The sequence below is a fragment of the Oncorhynchus clarkii genome, chromosome 1 (genome assembly GCF_045791955.1).
Source record: "Oncorhynchus clarkii lewisi isolate Uvic-CL-2024 chromosome 1, UVic_Ocla_1.0, whole genome shotgun sequence".
NCBI lineage: Eukaryota > Metazoa > Chordata > Actinopteri > Salmoniformes > Salmonidae > Oncorhynchus > Oncorhynchus clarkii.
The window spans coordinates 90,622,520-90,641,539 of record NC_092147.1 but is presented as its reverse complement, the minus strand read 5'-3'; the positions used below and the strand labels follow the sequence as shown (position 1 = coordinate 90,641,539).

The 19,020-nt window shown below is 43.0% G+C and overlaps 1 protein-coding gene across 4 annotated transcripts in view; it reads right to left on the bottom strand.

The window, feature by feature from the left end:
• Positions 1 to 18,083: 18,083 nt before the first annotated feature.
• The window catches only part of LOC139413845 (exocyst complex component 6-like), a 132,537-nt gene continuing 131,600 nt past the window's right edge, over positions 18,084 to 19,020 (bottom strand). For 3 of the 4 annotated variants that reach the window (XM_071161646.1, XM_071161657.1, XM_071161674.1), the window contains one exon: positions 18,681 to 18,903. In XM_071161646.1, coding sequence (XP_071017747.1) covers positions 18,771 to 18,903 — 133 coding nt within the window. In that variant the 3' untranslated portion in view covers positions 18,681 to 18,770. Of the gene's footprint in view, positions 18,904 to 19,020 lie in introns of all 4 variants that reach the window. The other variant, XM_071161665.1, reaches the window with a different exon arrangement.

Here is a 19,020-nt window from a genome sequence, read left to right as displayed (position 1 = left end):
TAAGAATTCAACCACATAGCCTATCCAAGACACCGAAGGACGTGTATTATGACATTACCTTACTGCACGTTTGAGGGCATATATGTTATTTCAAACAAAGCTGCCCCCCAGTGAATAAGAACATTGTGTGAAATAGTTCCGTGATATGATGTCCTTACTCTAGTCCACACTGGTGTCAGCTGGAGTTCAAGAGTACATCACTCACTGTATATTCAGTCCATACGGACACATCATTTAACTATTTTATCCAGGTGGTCTTTAATACGTGCCTTTTTAATAGCCTATAAAACCACCATCTGACCCGTGACGAATCATATATTTCCTTTAGATAGACCAGGACATTGACTTAAATGGCCACCGGTGATGTTTTTCGTGCTTCCCGTCCCACAAAATGCATAGCTATTACGCGCGCGCCTCTCTGTCGGCGTGTGAGAGAGAAACAGAGAAAGAGATTGAGAGAGATGAGGTCTGTGTCGGGGGGCGCATCGTCAGCGATTAGCTGGAGGCCGGAGAGGCTCTGCAACGCCGGGAGGGGGATCTCTCCTCATTCCCAAGCGCTGACGCTGACCTGCCAGTGCCCTACACCACGGACCCTGACATCTCGGTGAACTCCCGCGCACCAACCTCGCCAAGTTCACTGTCCATCAAATAACGAGATAGGGGACCGGGACCGGGCATGAACGAACACCAAGCAGCAATTACAGAGGAACAGTTATTATCTCCCGCTGTCGGTCAATCACACAAATCAAATAAAGCGGTAACAGTCTAATTGGGTCAAGAGATAAAATGGCTTCCCACTTGTTGGAATAAAACATTTTAATTGGATCCTTCTGCTTAATATTATCACCAGTAGCCTGTGACCTACTAGGATAATGTAATATATTATCACTAGTAGCCTGTAATCTACTAGAATAATTTAATATATTATCACTAGTAGCCTGTAACCTACTAGGATAATGTAATATATTATCACTAGTAGACCATGTAACCTACTAGGATAATGTAATATATTATCACTAGTAGCCTGTAACCTACTAGGATAATGTAATATATTATCACTAGTAGCCTGTAACCTACTAGGATAATGTAATATATTATCACTAGTAGCCTGTAACCTACTAGGATAATGTAATATATTATCACTATTAGCCTGTAACCTACTAGGATAATGTAATATATTATCACTAGTAGACCATGTAACCTACTAGGATAATGTAATATATTATCACTAGTAGCCTGTAACCTACTTGGATAATGTAATATATTATCACTAGTAGCCTGTAACCTACTAGGATAATGTAATATATTTTCACTAGTAGCCTGTAACCTACTAGGATAATGTAATATATTATCACTAGTAGCCTGTAACCTACTAGGATAATGTAATATATTATCACTAGTAGCCTGTAACCTACTAGGATAATGTAATATATTATCACTAGTAGCCTGTAACCTACTAGGATAATGTAATATATTATCACTAGTAGCCTGTAACCTACTAGGATAATGTAATATATTATCACTAGTAGCCTGTAACCTACTAGGATAATGTAATATATTATCACTAGTAGCCTGTAACCTACTAGGATAATGTAATATATTATCACTAGTAGACCATGTAACCTACTAGGATCATGTAATATATTATCACTAGTAGCCTGTAACCTACTAGGATAATGTAATATATTATCACTAGTAGCCTGTAACCTACTAGGATAATGTAATATATTATCACTAGTAGCCTGTAACCTACTAGGATAATGTAATATATTATCACTAGTAGCCTGTAACCTACTAGGATAATGTAATATATTATCACTAGTAGCCTGTAACCTACTAGGATAATGTAATATATTATCACTAGTAGCCTATGTAACCTACCCACTAGGATAATGTCATATATTATCACTAGAACCTGTAACCTACTAGGATAATGTAATATATTATCACTAGTAGCCTATGTAACCTACTAGGATAATGTAATATATTATCACTAGTAGCCTATGTAACCTACCCACTAGGATAATTTAAGACAGATCAAAGATTTTTCAGCATCGTTCATTCAGTTTCTTTTTTAATGACCACACATCTTCCATTAAAACCTTGATGTGTCTCTCTCATGCGCTGCGTAAAGGGCTCCTCTGTCCAATTATAGAGGGAGGAGATTTGATTTGTAGGTTTGCATGACTTATGTGCAGTTGGAGGTGCTGTCACAACAGGAGAGGGTGGGGGTGTGGGGAGTCAGGAGAGGGTGGGGGTGTGGGGAGTCAGGAGAGGGTGGGGGTGTGGGGAGTCAGGAGAGGCTCAGCGGTTCACCCTGAGGTCAGTCCCTCCACCGACCCAGCGGCTGGAGGTACAGCCATTCCCCCTGTCAGGTCTAATGTCTCTGGGCTTGTTTAAGGGAGGGAGGCTCGGTAGGTGGAGTTATACCCTCAACACCCTCAAGTGTTGTTTTTTTAGTTGAATGGGAAACAATGGGCCATTTATTATGTCAGATTTGTATTGAACGGAAAAGGTGTGATAGGAGAGAAAAGTGGATCAGGATTTAGAATGGGATTCATGTGTAAACAGGTTGGGCCAACCACTGATTTAGAATGGGTTTAATGTGTAAACAGGTTGGGCCAACCACTGATTTAGAATGGGATTCATGTGTAAACAGGTTGGGCCAACCACTGATTTAGAATGGGTTTAATGTGTAAACAGGTTGGGCCAACCACTGATTTAGAATGGGTTTAATGTGTAAACAGGTTGGGCCAACCACTGATTTAGAATGGGATTCATGTGTAAACAGGTTGGGCCAACCACTGATTTAGAATGGGATTCATGTGTAAACAGGTTGGGCCAACCACTGATTTAGAATGGGTTTAATGTGTAAACAGGTTGGGCCAACCACTGATTTAGAATGGGATTCATGTGTAAACAGGTTGGGCCAACCACTGATTTAGAATGGGTTTAATGTGTAAACAGGTTGGGCCAACCACTGATTTAGAATGGGTTTAATGTGTAAACAGGTTGGGCCAACCACTGATTTAGAATGGGATTCATGTGTAAACAGGTTGGGCCAACCACTGATCTTTGATACCAGCTCGTTATTACCACATAACACATCGCAGGGCGCACGGAAAGGAAGCCAGACACGTCCCAAAAAGCACTCTATTCCCTATATAGTGCACTACTTTACACCAGCCCTCCCATAGTGCCCTACCTGGTCAAATGTAGTGCACTAAAAAGGGGATAGCATGTAATTTGGAACTGAGACAAAGGTTCTTGGTCTGTTTCTGTCTTCTTCACTGACAGGGAAAGATCCTTCTTATTTAAAGTATAGGTACAATGGGAAAGTATTCAATTTGATTAACTTTGTCAAATTGACCAATTAAAAAAACCCAACTGGGACAAAAGGAATATTTCAGGATGGTAAACTCTATTACATAATTCCCTCATCACCTGGTCATTATATAAACATCATGTATATAAATGCTCTATAAATAACACTTTACATCCTGTATATAAATGCTCTATAAATAAGACTTTTCATCCTCTATATAAATGCTCTATAAATAACACTTTACATCCTGTATATAAATGCTCTATAAATAAATAACATATAAATGCTTTACATCCTGTATATAAATGCTCTATAAATAACAGACTTTACATCCTGTATATAAATGCTCTATAAATAACACTAGACTTTACATCCTCTATATAAATGCTCTATAAATAAGACTTTGCATCCTGTATATAAATGCTCTATAAATAACAGACTTTACATCCTCTATATAAATGCTCTATAAATAACAGACTTTACATCCTGTATATAAATGCTCTATAATTAACATTAGACTTTACATCCTCTATATAAATGCTCTATAAATAACACTTTACATCCTGTATATAAATGCTCTATAAATAACACTTTACATCCTGTATATAAATGCTCTATAAATAACACTTTACATCCTGTATATAAATGCTCTATAAATAACACTTTACATCCTGTATATACTTTACATCCTCTATATAAATGCTCTATAAATAACACTTTACATCCTGTATATAAATGCTCTATAAATAACACTTTACATCCTCTATATAAATGCTATAAATAAATTTACATCCTGTATATACTGCTCTATAAATAACACTTTACATCCTCTATATAAATGCTCTATAAATAACTTTACATCCTGTATATAAATGCTCTATAAATAACAGACTTTACATCCTGTATATAAATGCTCTATAAATAACACTTTACATCCTGTATATAAATGCTCTATAAATAACATTAGACTTTACATCCTCTATATAAATGCTCTATAAATAACATTAGACTTTACATCCTCTATATAAATGCTCTATAAATAAGACTTTGCATCCTGTATATAAATGCTCTATAAATAAAATACTTTACATCCTGTATATAAATGCTCTATAAATAACACTTTACATCCTGTATATAAATGCTCTATAAATAAGACTTTACATCCTGTATATAAATGCTCTATAAATAACACTTTACATCCTGTATATAAATGCTCTATAAATAAGACTTTACATCCTGTATATAAATGCTCTATAAATAAGACTTTACATCCTGTATATAAATGCTCTATAAATAAGACTTTGCATCCTGTATATAAATGCTCTATAAATAACACTTTACATCCTGTAAATAAATGCTCTATAAATAACAGACTTTACATCCTGTATATAAATGCTCTATAATTAACATTAGACTTTACATCCTCTCTATAAATGCTCTATAAATAACACTTTACATCCTGTATATAAATGCTCTACAAATAACACTTTACATCCTCTATATAAATGCTCTATAAATAACATTACAATTTACATCCTGTATATAAATGCTCTATAAATAACATTAGACTTTACATCCTGTATATAAATGCTCTATAAATAACAGACTTTACATCCTGTATATAAATGCTCTATAAATAACACTCTACATCCTGTATATAAATGCTCTATAAATAACATTAGACTTTACATCCTCTATATACAAATGCTCTATAAATAACATTAGACTTTACATCCTGAATATAAATTCTCTATAAATAACATTAGACTTTACATCCTCTATATAAATGCTCTATAAATAAGACTTTACATCCTGTATATAAATGCTCTATAAATAAGACTTTGCATCCTGTATATAAATGCTCTATAAATAACAGACTTTACATCCTCTATATAAATGCTCTATAAATAACACTTTACATCCTGTATATAAATGCTCTATAAATAACAGACTTTACATCCTGTATATAAATGCTCTATAATTAACATTAGACTTTACATCCTCTCTATAAATGCTCTATAAATAACACTTTACATCCTGTATATAAATGCTCTATAAATAACACTTTACATCCTGTATATAAATGCTCTATAAATAACACTTTACATCCTCTATATAAATGCTCTATAAATAACACTTTACATCCTGTATATAAATGCTCTACAAATAACACTTTACATCCTCTATGTAAATGATCTATAAATAACATTACAATTTACATCCTGTATATAAATGCTCTATAAATAACATTAGACTTTACATCCTGTATATAAATGCTCTATAAATAACAGACTTTACATCCTGTATATAAATGCTCTATAAATAACACTTTACATCCTGTATATAAATGCTCTATAAATAACATTAGACTTTACATCCTCTATATAAATGCTCTATAAATAACATTAGACTTTACATCCTGTATATAAATACTCTATAAATAACATTAGACTTTACATCCTCTATATAAATGCTCTATAAATAATACTTTACATCCTCTATATAAATGCTCTATAAATAACATTATACTTTACATCCTGTATATAAATGCTCTATAAATAACACTTTACATCCTGTATATAAATGCTCTATAAATAACACTTTACACCCTGTATATAAATGCTCTATAAATAACACTTTACATCCTGTATATAAATGCTCTATAAATAACATTAGACTTTACATCCTGTATATAAATGCTCTATAAATAACATTAGACTTTACATCCTGTATATAAATGCTCTATAAATAACATTAGACTTTACATCCTGTATATAAATGCTCTATAAATAACTTTAGAATGTACATCCTGTATATAAATGCTCTATAAATAACATTAGACTTTATATCCTGTATATAAATGCTCTATAAATAACACTTTACATCCTGTATATAAATGGTCTATAAATAACACTTTACATCCTGTATATAAATGCTCTATAAATAACATTAGACTTTACATCCTCTCTATAAATGCTCTATAAATAACACTTTACATCCTCTCTATAAATGCTCTATAAATAACATTAGACTTTACATCCTCTCTATAAATGCTCTATAAATAACACTTTACATCCTCTCTATAAATGCTCTATAAATAACACTTTACATCCTCTCTATAAATGCTCTATAAATAACACTTTACATCCTGTATATAAATGCTCTATAAATAACACTTTACATCCTCTCTATAAATGCTCTATAAATAACACTTTACATCCTGTATATAAATGCTCTATAAATAACACTTTACATCCTGTATATAAAAGCAATACAAACAATATATTAGAGAGACAATAGCTACATCAATCTGCAAGCGGACATCCAACAACCTCAATGGTAATGCTCCCATATAGTCCAGGAAGAGTTGACATATTTATTAACAAAGTAGTTTAATTTATTTCTTAAATCATAGGTCATCTTCTCCATAGGAATACACGTATTCATTTCAGAGAGACGTCTTGGTAATTGGTTGAAGGGGAATCTGATTTCTATGTCAATGCAACACATTTTCTTGCAGTGGTAAACGGGGCGATATTCTGTACGTTTGATGTTGAAGTTATTCCTCAAATTCACATGTTGTGAAGTTACCCAGAATGCATATTTCAGGGACAAGTGGGAACGGGACCTCCGTAATAAAAGCTCCCTCCCTGGAGCTCGAGGGCGCCGGGATGCCCTGCATTACGCACACCTGCTTCCCTCGTTACGCGCATCAGCGATTCATTACACTCACCTGGACTCAATCACTCGTGTTATTACCTCCCCTATATCTGTCTGTTCCTCAGTTCTATTCCCCGCTTCTGGATTAATGTTGGTTTGTCGTTGGTTCCCGGTTCTGTTCCTGTCCTGTTCCATGTCTGTGTAAATTAAATGTTCAACTCTCTGTACCTGCTTCTCATCTCCAACGTCAGTTCTTATAAAGTCTATCTAGAGTGGATGGTCCCTGACACACTATCTTGTCATTGGTCCGACCACAGCCCCTCATCAATTATACTATTCAAATCAGAAGCTCTCTTGACTTATGCACATCTGGTTTTTGGCCATTGATGCATTAGCGACTCTGGATATAAATCTACATCAAAACTATGAAATAACACATATGGAATCACGTAGTAACCAAAAAAGTGTTGAACAAATCAAAATATCTGGAATTGATTTCTTTCTTAATGCATTTGAGCCAATAACTTGTGTTGTGACAAAGTGGGGGTGGTATACAGAAGACAGCCCTATTTGGTAAAAGACCAAGTCCATATTATGGCAAGCTCAAGTAAGCAAAGAGAAACGACAGTCCATCATTACTTTAAGACATGAAGGTCAGTCAATACGGAACATTTCAAGAACTTTGAAAGCTTCTTCTAGAGCAGTCGCAAAAACCATCAAGCGCTATGATGAAACTGGCTCTCATGAGGACCGCCACAGGAAAGGAAGACCCAGAGTTACCTCTGCTGCAGAGGATAAGTTCATTAGAGTTACCAGCCTCAGAAATTGCAGCCCAAATAAATGCTTCATAGAGTCCAAGTAACAGACACATCTCAACATCAACTGTTCAGAGGAGACTGCGTGAATCAGGCCTTCATTGTTGAATTGCTGCAAAGAAACCACTACTAAAGGACACCAATAATAAGAAGAGACTTGCTTGGGCCAAGAAACACGAGCAATGGACGTTAGACCGGTGGAAATCTGTCCTCTGATCTGATGAGTCCAAATTTGAGATTTTTGGTTCCAACCGCCGTGTCCTTGTGGAGGTGTGAGTGTTGCTTTGCTGCTGACACTGTCCCTGATTTCTTTAGAAATCAAGGCACACTTAACCAGCATGTCTACCACAGCATTCTGTAGCAATACGCCATCCCATCTGGTTTGTGCTTAGTGGGACTATCATTTGTTTTTATATCCAACACACCTCCAGGCTGTGTAAGGGCTATTTGACCAAGAAGGAGAGTGATGGAGTGCTGCATTAGATGACCTGGCCTCCACAATCACCCAACCTCAACCCAATTGAAATGGTTTAGGATGAGTTGGACCGAAGAGTGAAGGAAAAGCAGCCAACAGCCAACATCTCAGCATATGTGGGAACTCCTTCAAGACTGTTGGAAAAACATTCCAGGTGAAGCTGGTTGAGAGAATGCCAAGAGTTTGCAAAGTTGACATTAAGGCAAATGGTGGCTACTTTAAAGAATCTCAAATATAAAATATATTTTGATTTGTTTAACACTTTTTGGGTTACGACATGATTCCATGTGTATTATTTCATAGTTTTCTGATGGCAACGCCACCATCCTTATGATGGTGGACACGTTTTCCAAAGCTGCCTATTTCATTCCGCTCCCCGAGCTGCCCTCAGCCAAGGAGATGGCCCAGCTCATGGTGCTGCACGTCTTCCGGATCCATGGACTCCCGGTGGACAGGGTCTCCGACTGTGGCCATCAGTTCTTGTCCCGGTTCTGGAAGATGTTCTGCACACTCATTGGATCGTCGGTCAGCCTGTCCTCCGGGTTTCGCCCCCAGTCTAACGGCCAGTCGGAGCGAGCCAATCAGGACCTGGAGACGACTCTTCGTTGCCTCATCTTCGCCAACCCCATCACCTGGAGTCAGCAACTTGTGTAGTTGAATACGCCCGCAACACCTTCCCCTGCTCAGCCACTGGTCTCTCGCCTTTCCTCATCAGCCCCTGCTATTCCCTGAGCAAGAGGTCACTTCACTGACGAAGAGGTCAGCATACCCTGCTATTCCCTTAGCAAGAGGAAGAGGTCACTTCACTGACGAAGACGACTGACCCTGCCTGCCCTGACCCTGCCTTCCCTAGTAAGGTCCTCTAATACAGGACTAGTACAGGACTAGTAAAGGTCATCTAATACAGGACTAGTAAAGGTCTGTTAATACAGGACTAGTAAAGGTCTTCTAATACAGGACTAGTAAAGGTCATCTAATACAGGACTAGTAAAGGTCCTCTAATACAGGACTAGTAAAGGTCCTCTAATACAGGACTAGTATAGGTAAATTTGTATTTATTTTATTTTACCTTTATTTAACTAGCCAAGTCAGTTAAGAACAATGTCTTATTTTCAATGACGGCCCAGCTCGGGGGTTTGAACATGCAACCTTCCGGTTACTAGTCCAACGCTCTAACCACTAGGCTACCCTGCCTACCCTTAATACAGGACAAGTAAAGGTCCTTTAATACAGGACTAGTAAGGGTTGATCAATTATAGGTGAGTGCTACGTGTTCAGCAATGGAGGACCTGTACCTATGGAGGACCAGGTCCTAAGGAGGACCAGTACCTAAGGAGGACCAGGTCCTAAGGAGGACCAGGACCTAAGGAGGACCAGGACCTAAGGAGGACCAGGTCCTAAGGAGGACCAGGACCTAAGGAGGACCAGCACCTAAGGAGGACCAGTACCTAAGGAGGACCAGCACCTAAGGAGGACCAGCACCTAAGGAGGACCAGTACCTAGGAGGACCAGTACCTAAGGAGGACCAGGTCCTAAGGAGGACCAGTACCTAAGGAGGATCAGGACCTAAGGAGGACCAGAGCCTAAGGAGGACCAGTACCTAAGGAGGACCATTACCTAAGGAGGATCAGGACCTAAGGAGGACCAGCACCTAAGGAGGACCAGTACCAAAGGAGGACCAGTACCAAAGGAGGACCAGCACCTAAGGAGGACCAGGTCCTAAGGAGGACCAGGTCCTAAGGAGGACTAGTACCTAAGGAGGATCAGAACCTAAGGAGGACCAGTACCTAAGGAGGACCAGGTCCTAAGGAGGACCAGTACCTAAGGAAAAAAGCGCCCTGTGGTTGATGCTCCTAGCTAGCCCTGATGGCCAGTTGGGTCCGTTGCTCTCTAAAGCGTCCTGTGGTTGATGCTCCTAGCTAGCCCTGATGGCCAGTTGGGTCCGTTTCTCTCTAAAGCGTCCTGTGATTGATGCTCCTAGCTAGCCAGTTGTGTCCGTTGTTCTCTAAAGCGTCCTGTGGTTGATGCTCCTAGCTAGCCCTGATGGCCAGTTGGGTCCGTTGTTCTCTAAAGCGTCCTGTGGTTGATGCTCCTAGCTAGCCCTGATGGCGAGTTGGGTCCGTTGCTCTCTAAGGCGTCCTGTGGTTGATGCTCCTAGCTAGCCCTGATGGCCAGTTGGGTCGGTTCCTCTCTAAAGCGTCCTGTGATTGATGCTCCTAGCTAGCCCTGATGGCCAGTTGGGTCCGTTTCTCTCTAAAGCGTCCTGTGATTGATGCTCCTAGCTAGCCAGTTGTGTCCGTTGTTCTCTAAAGCGTCCTGTGGTTGATGCTCCTAGCTAGCCCTGATGGCCAGTTGGGTCCGTTCCTCTCTAAAGCGTCCTGTGATTGATGCTCCTAGCTAGCCCTGATGGCCAGTTGGGTCTGTTGCTCTCTAAAGCGTCCTGTGATTGATGCTCCTAGCTAGCCAGTTGTGTCCGTTGTTCTCTAAAGTGTCCTGTGGTTGATGCTCCTAGCTAGCCCTGATGCCCAGTTGGGTCCGTTGCTCTCTAAAGCGTCCTGTGATTGATGCTCCTAGCTAGCCCTGATGGCCAGTAGCCCTGATGGTCCGTTCTCTCGTCCTGTGGTTGAAAGCGTCCTGTGATTGATGCTCCTAGCTAGCCCTGATGGCCAGTTGGGTCTGTTGCGTCTGTGGTTGATGCTAAAGCGTCCTGTGATTGATGCTCCTAGCTAGCCAGTTGTGTCCGTTGTTCTCTAAAGTGTCCTGTGGTTGATGCTCCTAGCTAGCCAGTTGGGTCCGTTGCTCTCTAAAGCGTCCTGTGGTTGATGCTCCTAGCTAGCCAGTTGGGTCCGTTGCTCTCTAAAGCGTCCTGTGGTTGATGCTCCTAGCTAGCCCTGATGGCCAGTTGGGTCCGTTTCTCTCGTCCTGTGGTTGAAAGCGTCCTGTGATTGATGCTCCTAGCTAGCCAGTTGTGTCCGTTGTTCTCTAAAGCGTCCTGTGGTTGATGCTCCTAGCTAGCCCTGATGGCCAGTTGGGTCCGTTGTTCTCTAAAGCGTCCTGTGGTTGATGATGGCTCCTAACTAGCCCTGATGGCCAGTTGGGTCCGTTGCCTCTCGTCCTGTGGTTGATGCTCCTAAAGCGTCCTGTGGTTGATGCTCCTAGCTAGCCCTGATGGCCAGTTGGGTCCGTTGCTCTCTAAAGCGTCCTGTGGTTGATGCTCCTAGCTAGCCCTGATGGCCAGTTGGGTCCGTTGCTCTCTAAAGCGTCCTGTGGTTGATGCTCCTAAGCGTCCTGTGATTGATGCTCCTAGCTAGCCCTGATGGCCAGTTGGGTCTGTTGCTCTCTAAAGCGTCCTGTGATTGATGCTCCTAGCTAGCCAGTTGTGTCCGTTGTTCTCTAAAGCGTCCTGTGGTTGATGCTCCTAGCTAGCCCTGATGCCCAGTTGGGTCCGTTGCTCTCTAAAGCGTCCTGTGATTGATGCTCCTAGCTAGCCCTGATGGCCAGTAAGGTCCGTTCCTCTCTAAAGCGTCCTGTGATTGATGCTCCTAGCTAGCCCTGATGGCCAGTTGGGTCTGTTGCTCTCTAAAGCGTCCTGTGATTGATGCTCCTAGCTAGCCAGTTGTGTCCGTTGTTCTCTAAAGTGTCCTGTGGTTGATGCTCCTAGCTAGCCAGTTGGGTCCGTTGCTCTCTAAAGCGTCCTGTGGTTGATGCTCCTAGCTAGCCAGTTGGGTCCGTTGCTCTCTAAAGCGTCCTGTGGTTGATGCTCCTAGCTAGCCCTGATGGCCAGTTGTGTCCGTTGTTCTCTAAAGCGTCCTGTGGTTGATGCTCCTAGCTAGCCCTGATGGCCAGTTGGGTCCGTTGCTCTCTAAGGCGTCCTGTGGTTGATGCTCCTAGCTAGCCCTGATCGCCAGTTGGGTCCATTGCTCTCTAAAGCGTCCTGTTGTTGATGCTCCTAGCTAGCCCTGATGGCCAGTTGGGTCCGTTGTTCTCTAAAGCGTCCTGTGGTTGATGCTCCTAGCTAGCCCTGATGGCCAGTTGGGTCCGTTGCTCTCTAAAGCGTCCTGTGGTTGATGCTCCTAGCTAGCCCTGATGGCCAGTTGGGTCCGTTGCTCTCTAAAGCGTCCTGTGGTTGATGCTCCTAGCTAGCCCTGATGGCCAGTTGTGTCGTTGCTCTCTAAAGCGTCCTGTGGTTGATGCTCCTAGCTAGCCCTGATGGCCAGTTGGGTCCGTTTCTCTCTAAAGCGTCCTGTGATTGATGCTCCTAGCTAGCCCTGATGGCCAGTTGGGTCCGTTGCTCTCTAAGGCGTCCTGTGGTTGATGCTCCTAGCTAGCCCTGATGGCCAGTTGGGTCCGTTGCTCTCTCAAGCGTCCTGTGGTTGATGCTCCTAGCTAGCCCTGATGGCCAGTTGGGTCCGTTGCTCTCTCAAGCGTAGACGTATCTGCTGGCCTGAACAGTGTTTTTTTTCCAGTCTGAGGACGTGGGTGGACATGTGTTGATGGGGTGCGTTAACATCCCCGTGTTCATCTTCCTCAGTGGGTTTAAATAAGTGTGTTAACTCCTGGGCTGCTTTATTCCCGTCTAACCGGGGGCGGAGTCAGTGGGTCAGAAACCAATCAAATACGTAGAGCTGGGCAGCTCTCATTCAAGTGTTAGCTATTCAACGGAGTCTAAATATTCTAAATGACATAGCAAGTGTATCACATGTAGAATGTGCCATTGAAGCTAGAAAATAAACTTTTTGTAAAGTAACAGAATATGCTTCTCTGCACCTGTGCTAAAATCTGGGTAAAAGGAGTTTAGGAGTTCCATTTAGGCCTGTTATAATGGACTAGTCCATTTAGGCCTGTTATAATGGACTAGTCCATTTAGGTGCCTGCCCCGAGTCTTAGTCAATACATTTAGTAACTACCAACCTGCCAGATTGATTTGACCAATCAAAATGTATTTATAAAGGCCTTTTTTAACACCAGCAGATGTCACAAAGTGCACATACATAAACCCAGCCATCTGATGACCAAAGTATGTAAGAGAAAGGTGGCCTAAATGGACTAGTCCATTATAACAGGCCTAAATGGACTAGTATATTATAGCAGGCCTAAATGGACTAGTCCATTATAACAGGCCTAAATGGACTAGTCCATTATAACAGGCATTGAGCTGCATTGACAAAACTTCAATGTCATCAATTCTTGAGTTGCTAGAAGAAATTTTTTTATTTAAGTCTTCCAATTAATTAGGACATTTTGCTGCAGGTAAAGCAGCAATACCAGTACAACCTATTCAGTTTACCCAAATGAAGGTGTTGCCCCAAGGCTAATTTATCTACTGTCAACTACTAACATTAAGGTGTTGCCCAAGGCTAACTTATCTACTGTCAACTACTAACATTAAGGTGTTGCTCCAAGGCTAATTTATCTACTGTCAACTACTAACATGATCTAATTCAGTTTCAGTCAGGTAGCCCAAACCCCTTTACCTCTCTGGCAGGGAGATGTTGACTAAATGAAATGGACTGGGGTAGTAGTGTGGATATCCTGTCAGGACGGCTGAGAGCAGGTTGTTCAGCCAGCCGGCTGAGAGCAGGTTGTTCAGCCAGCCGGCTGAGAGCAGGTTGTTCAGCCAGCCGGCTGAGAGCAGGTTGTTCAGCCAGACGGCTGAGAGCAGGTTGTTCAGCCAGACGGCTGAGAGCAGGTTGTTCACCCAGACGGCTGAGAGCCAGTTGTTCAGCCAGACGGCTGAGAGCAGGTTGTTCAGCCGTTTCGTGACGCCAGGGAAACCTTCACAGTGTTTCTGCCTGCTGGCTGAGAGCTGGGTCCTTCACAGTGTTTCTGCCTGCTGGCTGAGAGCTGGGTCCTTCACAGTGTTTCTGCCTGCTGGCTGAGAGCTGGGTCCTTCACAGTGTTTCTGCCTGCTGGCTGGGTCCTTCAGAGCTGGGTCCCTTCACAGTGTTTCTGCCTGCTGGCTGAGAGCTGGGTCCTTCACAGTGTTTCTGCCTGCTGGCTGAGAGCTGGGTCCTTCACAGTGTTTCTGCCAGCTGGCTGAGAGCTGGGTCCTTCAGTGTTTCTGCCTGCTGGCTGAGAGCTGGGTCCTTCACAGTGTTTCTGTCTACTGGCTGAGAGAGCACGACAGATCCCTCTGCACCGGTCTTGTACTCTGCAGGGGGATCTAGGACTGCGTACGTTCGTCTGCCTGGCTGGGCGGAGGACGGTGTTATCCCTTCCCATCTCCAGTGATCTAGGACTGCATACGTTCGTCTGCCTGGCTGGGCGGAGGACGGTGTTATCCCTTCCCATCTCCAGTGATCGTCTGCCTGCCTGGGCGGAGGACGGTGTTATCCCTTCCCATCTCCAGTGATCTAGGACTGCGTACGTTCGTCTGCCTGCCTGGGCGGAGGACGGTGTTATCCCTTCCCATCTCCAGTGATCGCGCCCTCCTCCTCTAGGCCGGCTTTTTGGTTTCACAGAGATAAGATAGCTACTAGCTTCCCATAAAGACGTAAATCAGTAATATCTCATGTTATCAACTTCATGTGATGTCAACAACACAACCATTTCTGTCAAGATTTACAATTTAAAATGCCTTGATATATATATATATACACCAGTCTGCATTTGATTGAGTGAACACATGTTTATTACTTCACACAAATAAAAACAAATAGAATTGTGTTACAGGGGGGCGTATTCCCTTTCCCACCCCTCCATCCTTACCAACACTCAGTTCATTTCCCTTTCCCACCCCTCCATCCTTACCAACACTCAGTTCATTTCCCTTTCCCACCCCTCCATCCTTACCAACACTCAGTTCATTTCCCTTTCCCACCCCTCCATCCTTACCAACACTCAGTTCATTTCCCTTTCCCACCCCTCCATCCTTACCAACACTCAGTTCATTTCCCTTTCCCACCCCTCCATCCTTACCAACACTCAGTTCATTTCCCTTTCCCTCCCCTCCATCCTTACCAACACTCAGTTAATTTCCCTTTCCCACCCCTCCATCCTTACCAACACTCAGTTCATTTCCCTTTCCCGCCCCTCCATCCTTACCAACACTCAGTTCATTTCCCTTTCCCACCCCTCCATCCTTACCAACACTCAGTTCATTTTACCCACTCAGTTCATTTCCCTTTCCCACCCCTCCATCCTTACCAACACTCAGTTCATTTCCCTTTCCCTCCCACCCCAACACTCAGTTCATTTCCCTTACCCCTCCAACAACACTCAGTTCATTTCCCTTTCCCACCCCTCCATCCTTACCAACACTCAGTTCATTTCCCTTTCCCACCCCACCATCCTTACCAACACTCAGTTCATTTCCCTTTCCCACCCCTCCATCCTTACCAACACTCAGTTCATTTCCCTTTCCCTCCCCTCCATCCTTACCAACACTCAGTTAATTTCCCTTTCCCACCCCTCCATCCTTACCAACACTCAGTTCATTTCCCTTTCCCGCCCCTCCATCCTTACCAACACTCAGTTCATTTCCCTTTCCCACCCCTCCATCCTTACCAACACTCAGTTCATTTCCCTTTCCCACCCCTCCATCCTTACCAACACTCAGTTCATTTCCCTTTCCCACCCCTCCATCCTTACCAACACTCAGTTCATTTCCCTTTCCCACCCCTCCATCCTTACCAACACTCAGTTCATTTCCCTTTCCCCCCCCTCCATCCTTACCAACACTCAGTTCATTTCCCTTTCCCACCCCTCCATCCTTACCAACACTCAGTTCATTTCCCTTTGGAATGTTGAGCGGGTTATTCAACAGGGATTTCTGTTTTGACTCTGACACTAGAAACCAAAAAAAATGGAGAAAAATGACATTTCTCACCAGGTGATGTATTGACTAATAGCAGTTATAATTTAATTCATTTGAAAGACTAATTAAATGTGTCCATATTTTAGATTTAAGAGATGCATCTCAGAACAACAAACTCCTTTTATTCGTAACAGAAGTAAACCGCATTCTTACTTTCTTCACAACATATGCAGTATGTACAAGGACATTTACAAGCAACTATTTAAAATAAAACAAAAAGACTAACTGAAATCATAGCTATTCAGGGCAAAATGCCTGTTAAAAAGGAGATTTAAAAACCATAACTCCAACTATGAAATGTGATTTCAGATTTGAGACAGAAGTCGTTCTTTAAGCAGAACCTGCAGGTGGACGAGATCATTATTGCTTTTTGAAATGTCTTAGCGGTAGAATCTAAAGCATTTGAAACCAAAAGCGTTCATTTACCCTGAGGAACAAAAACAAGTCGCATTTTGGATGCAAGAAATTGATTTAGCTAATAATGGCTGATACAAAAAAAAAAACATGATTTTGGGTGTATTTCTTGTCAAAAGATAATATTTAGAGTGTAAATTAACAAAGCTCTCTGTCCTGTACTGGGTTTAAACATTGGACCCATGTTCATGCAGGTCATTTTGAGAGACAGGGAGAGACAGGGAGAGAGCTGAATGACAGGCAGAGACAGGGAGAGACAGGGAGAGAGCTGAATGCCTGGCAGAGACAGGGAGAGACAGGGAGAGAGCTGAATGCCTGGCAGAGACAGGGAGAGACAGGGAGAGACAGGGAGAGACAGGGAGAGAGCTGAATGACTGGCAGAGACAGGGAGAGAGCTGAATGCCTGGCAGAGACAGGGAGAGAGCTGAATGCCTGGCAGAGACAGGGAGAGACTGAATGCCTGGCAGAGACAGGGAGAGACAGGGAGAGAGCTGAATGCCTGGCAGAGACAGGGAGAGACAGGGAGAGACAGGGAGAGAGCTGAATGCCTGGCAGAGACAGGGAGAGAGCTGAATGCCTGGCAGAGACAGGGAGAGACAGGGAGAGAGCTGAATGCCTGGCAGAGACAGGGAGAGACAGGGAGAGACAGGGAGAGAGCTGAATGCCTGGCAGAGACAGGGAGAGAGCTGAATGCCTGGCAGAGACAGGGAGAGACAGGGAGAGAGCTGAATGACTGGCAGAGACAGGCAGAGAGCTGAATGACTGACAGAGACAGGGAGAGACAGGGAGAGTGCTGAATGACTGTCAGAGACAGGGAGAGAGCTGAATGACTGACAGAGACAGGCAGAGAGCTGAATGACTGACAGAGACAGGGAGAGACAGGGAGAGAGCTGAATGACTGTCAGAGACAGGGAGAGAGCTGAATGACTGACAGAGACAGGGAGAGACAGGGAGAGAGCTGAATGACAGAGACAGGGAGAGAGCTGAATGACAGAGACAGGGAGAGAGCTGAATGACTGACAGAGACAGGGAGAGAGCTGAATGACAGAGACAGGGAGAGAGCTGAATGACTGGCAGAGAGCTGAATGACTGGCAGAGACAGGGAGAGAGCTGAATGCCTGGCAGAGACAGGGAGAGAGAGAGTGCATCCCTGGCATTGACCAGAGCCCTGTGGAAATAGGACGACATTTGTGACCCAACCAGCGTGATTCTCTGTAGTGTTAAATATTCTCCAATATATTTACAGTAGAAACTAACTCCACCCAGTACTACATTACGGAGCGATGTAGAGATCTTCCAGGACGTGTCCCAAATCACACCCTATTCCCTATATAGGGCACTACTTTAGACCAGGGCCCTATTCCCTATATAATGCACTACTTTAGAGCAGGACCCTATTCCCTATATAGTGCACTACTTTAGACCAGGGCCCTATTTCCTATATAGTGCACTACTTTAGACCAGGGCCCTATTCCCTATATAGTGCACTACTTTAGACCAGGGCCCTATTCTCTATATAGTGCACTACTTTAGACCAGGGCCCTATTCCCTATATAGCGCACTACTTTAGACCAGGGCCCTATTCCCTATATAGAGCACTACTTTAGACCAGGGCCCTATTCCCTATATAGAGCACTACTTTAGACCAGGGCCCTATTCCCTATATAGTGCACTACTTTAGACCAGGGCCCTATTCCCTATATAGTGCACTACTTAAGAGCAGGGCCCTATTCCCTATATAGTGCACTACTTTAGACCAGGGCCCTATTCCCTATATAGTGCACTACTTTAGACCAGGGCCCTATTCCCTATATAGTGCACCACTTCAGAGCAGGGCGGAGAGGGTCCATAAGGCTCGGGGGATTGGAGCCTATACTTCATGGCTCAGTCCCCTTGCTGGGCCACTTCACCCAGTGAACATCAGTTTCCTGTCCAGTCTTCATCTGAGATGCCATCTTTACATTCCTTACATCACCGTGGTGATACAAATCACTGCACTCTCACTATTTACAAAACATAGTATTCTGAGCCTTTAAAAAATAAATTTCAAACATTTCACTCTTTTTCTCATTCCTGACAGAGAAACTGTTTTAGCTTGATGTCTCGTGTGTGTGTGTGTGTGTGTGTGTTGTCTTCCTTTATTTACACTATGTATGGAATCTGGTGAAACTGAAAGGTGATGGCTGGTTGGTGTGTGTATCTCTGTCTGTGTGTGTTTCTGTCTGTGTGTCTCTGTCTGTCTGTGTGTCCATCTGTGTGTGTGTTCTAGGAGTGTTGAGACATCCCATTGACCAGGCTCCTCAGCTGTTTCACCACCGTCTCAATCAGCTTCTGTTTGTCTCGGTCATTCTTCCTGAACTGAGAAAATATGGTGTTCTTCTTACTGGTGTCCTTCATTCTGGAGGAGAGAGAGAGCAAGGGAGATAAAGAGAGATGGAGGGGGGAAGAGAGGGAGGGGGGAAGAGAGGGGGAAGAGAGGGGGAAGAGAGGGGGGAAGAGAGAGAGAAGAGAGGGA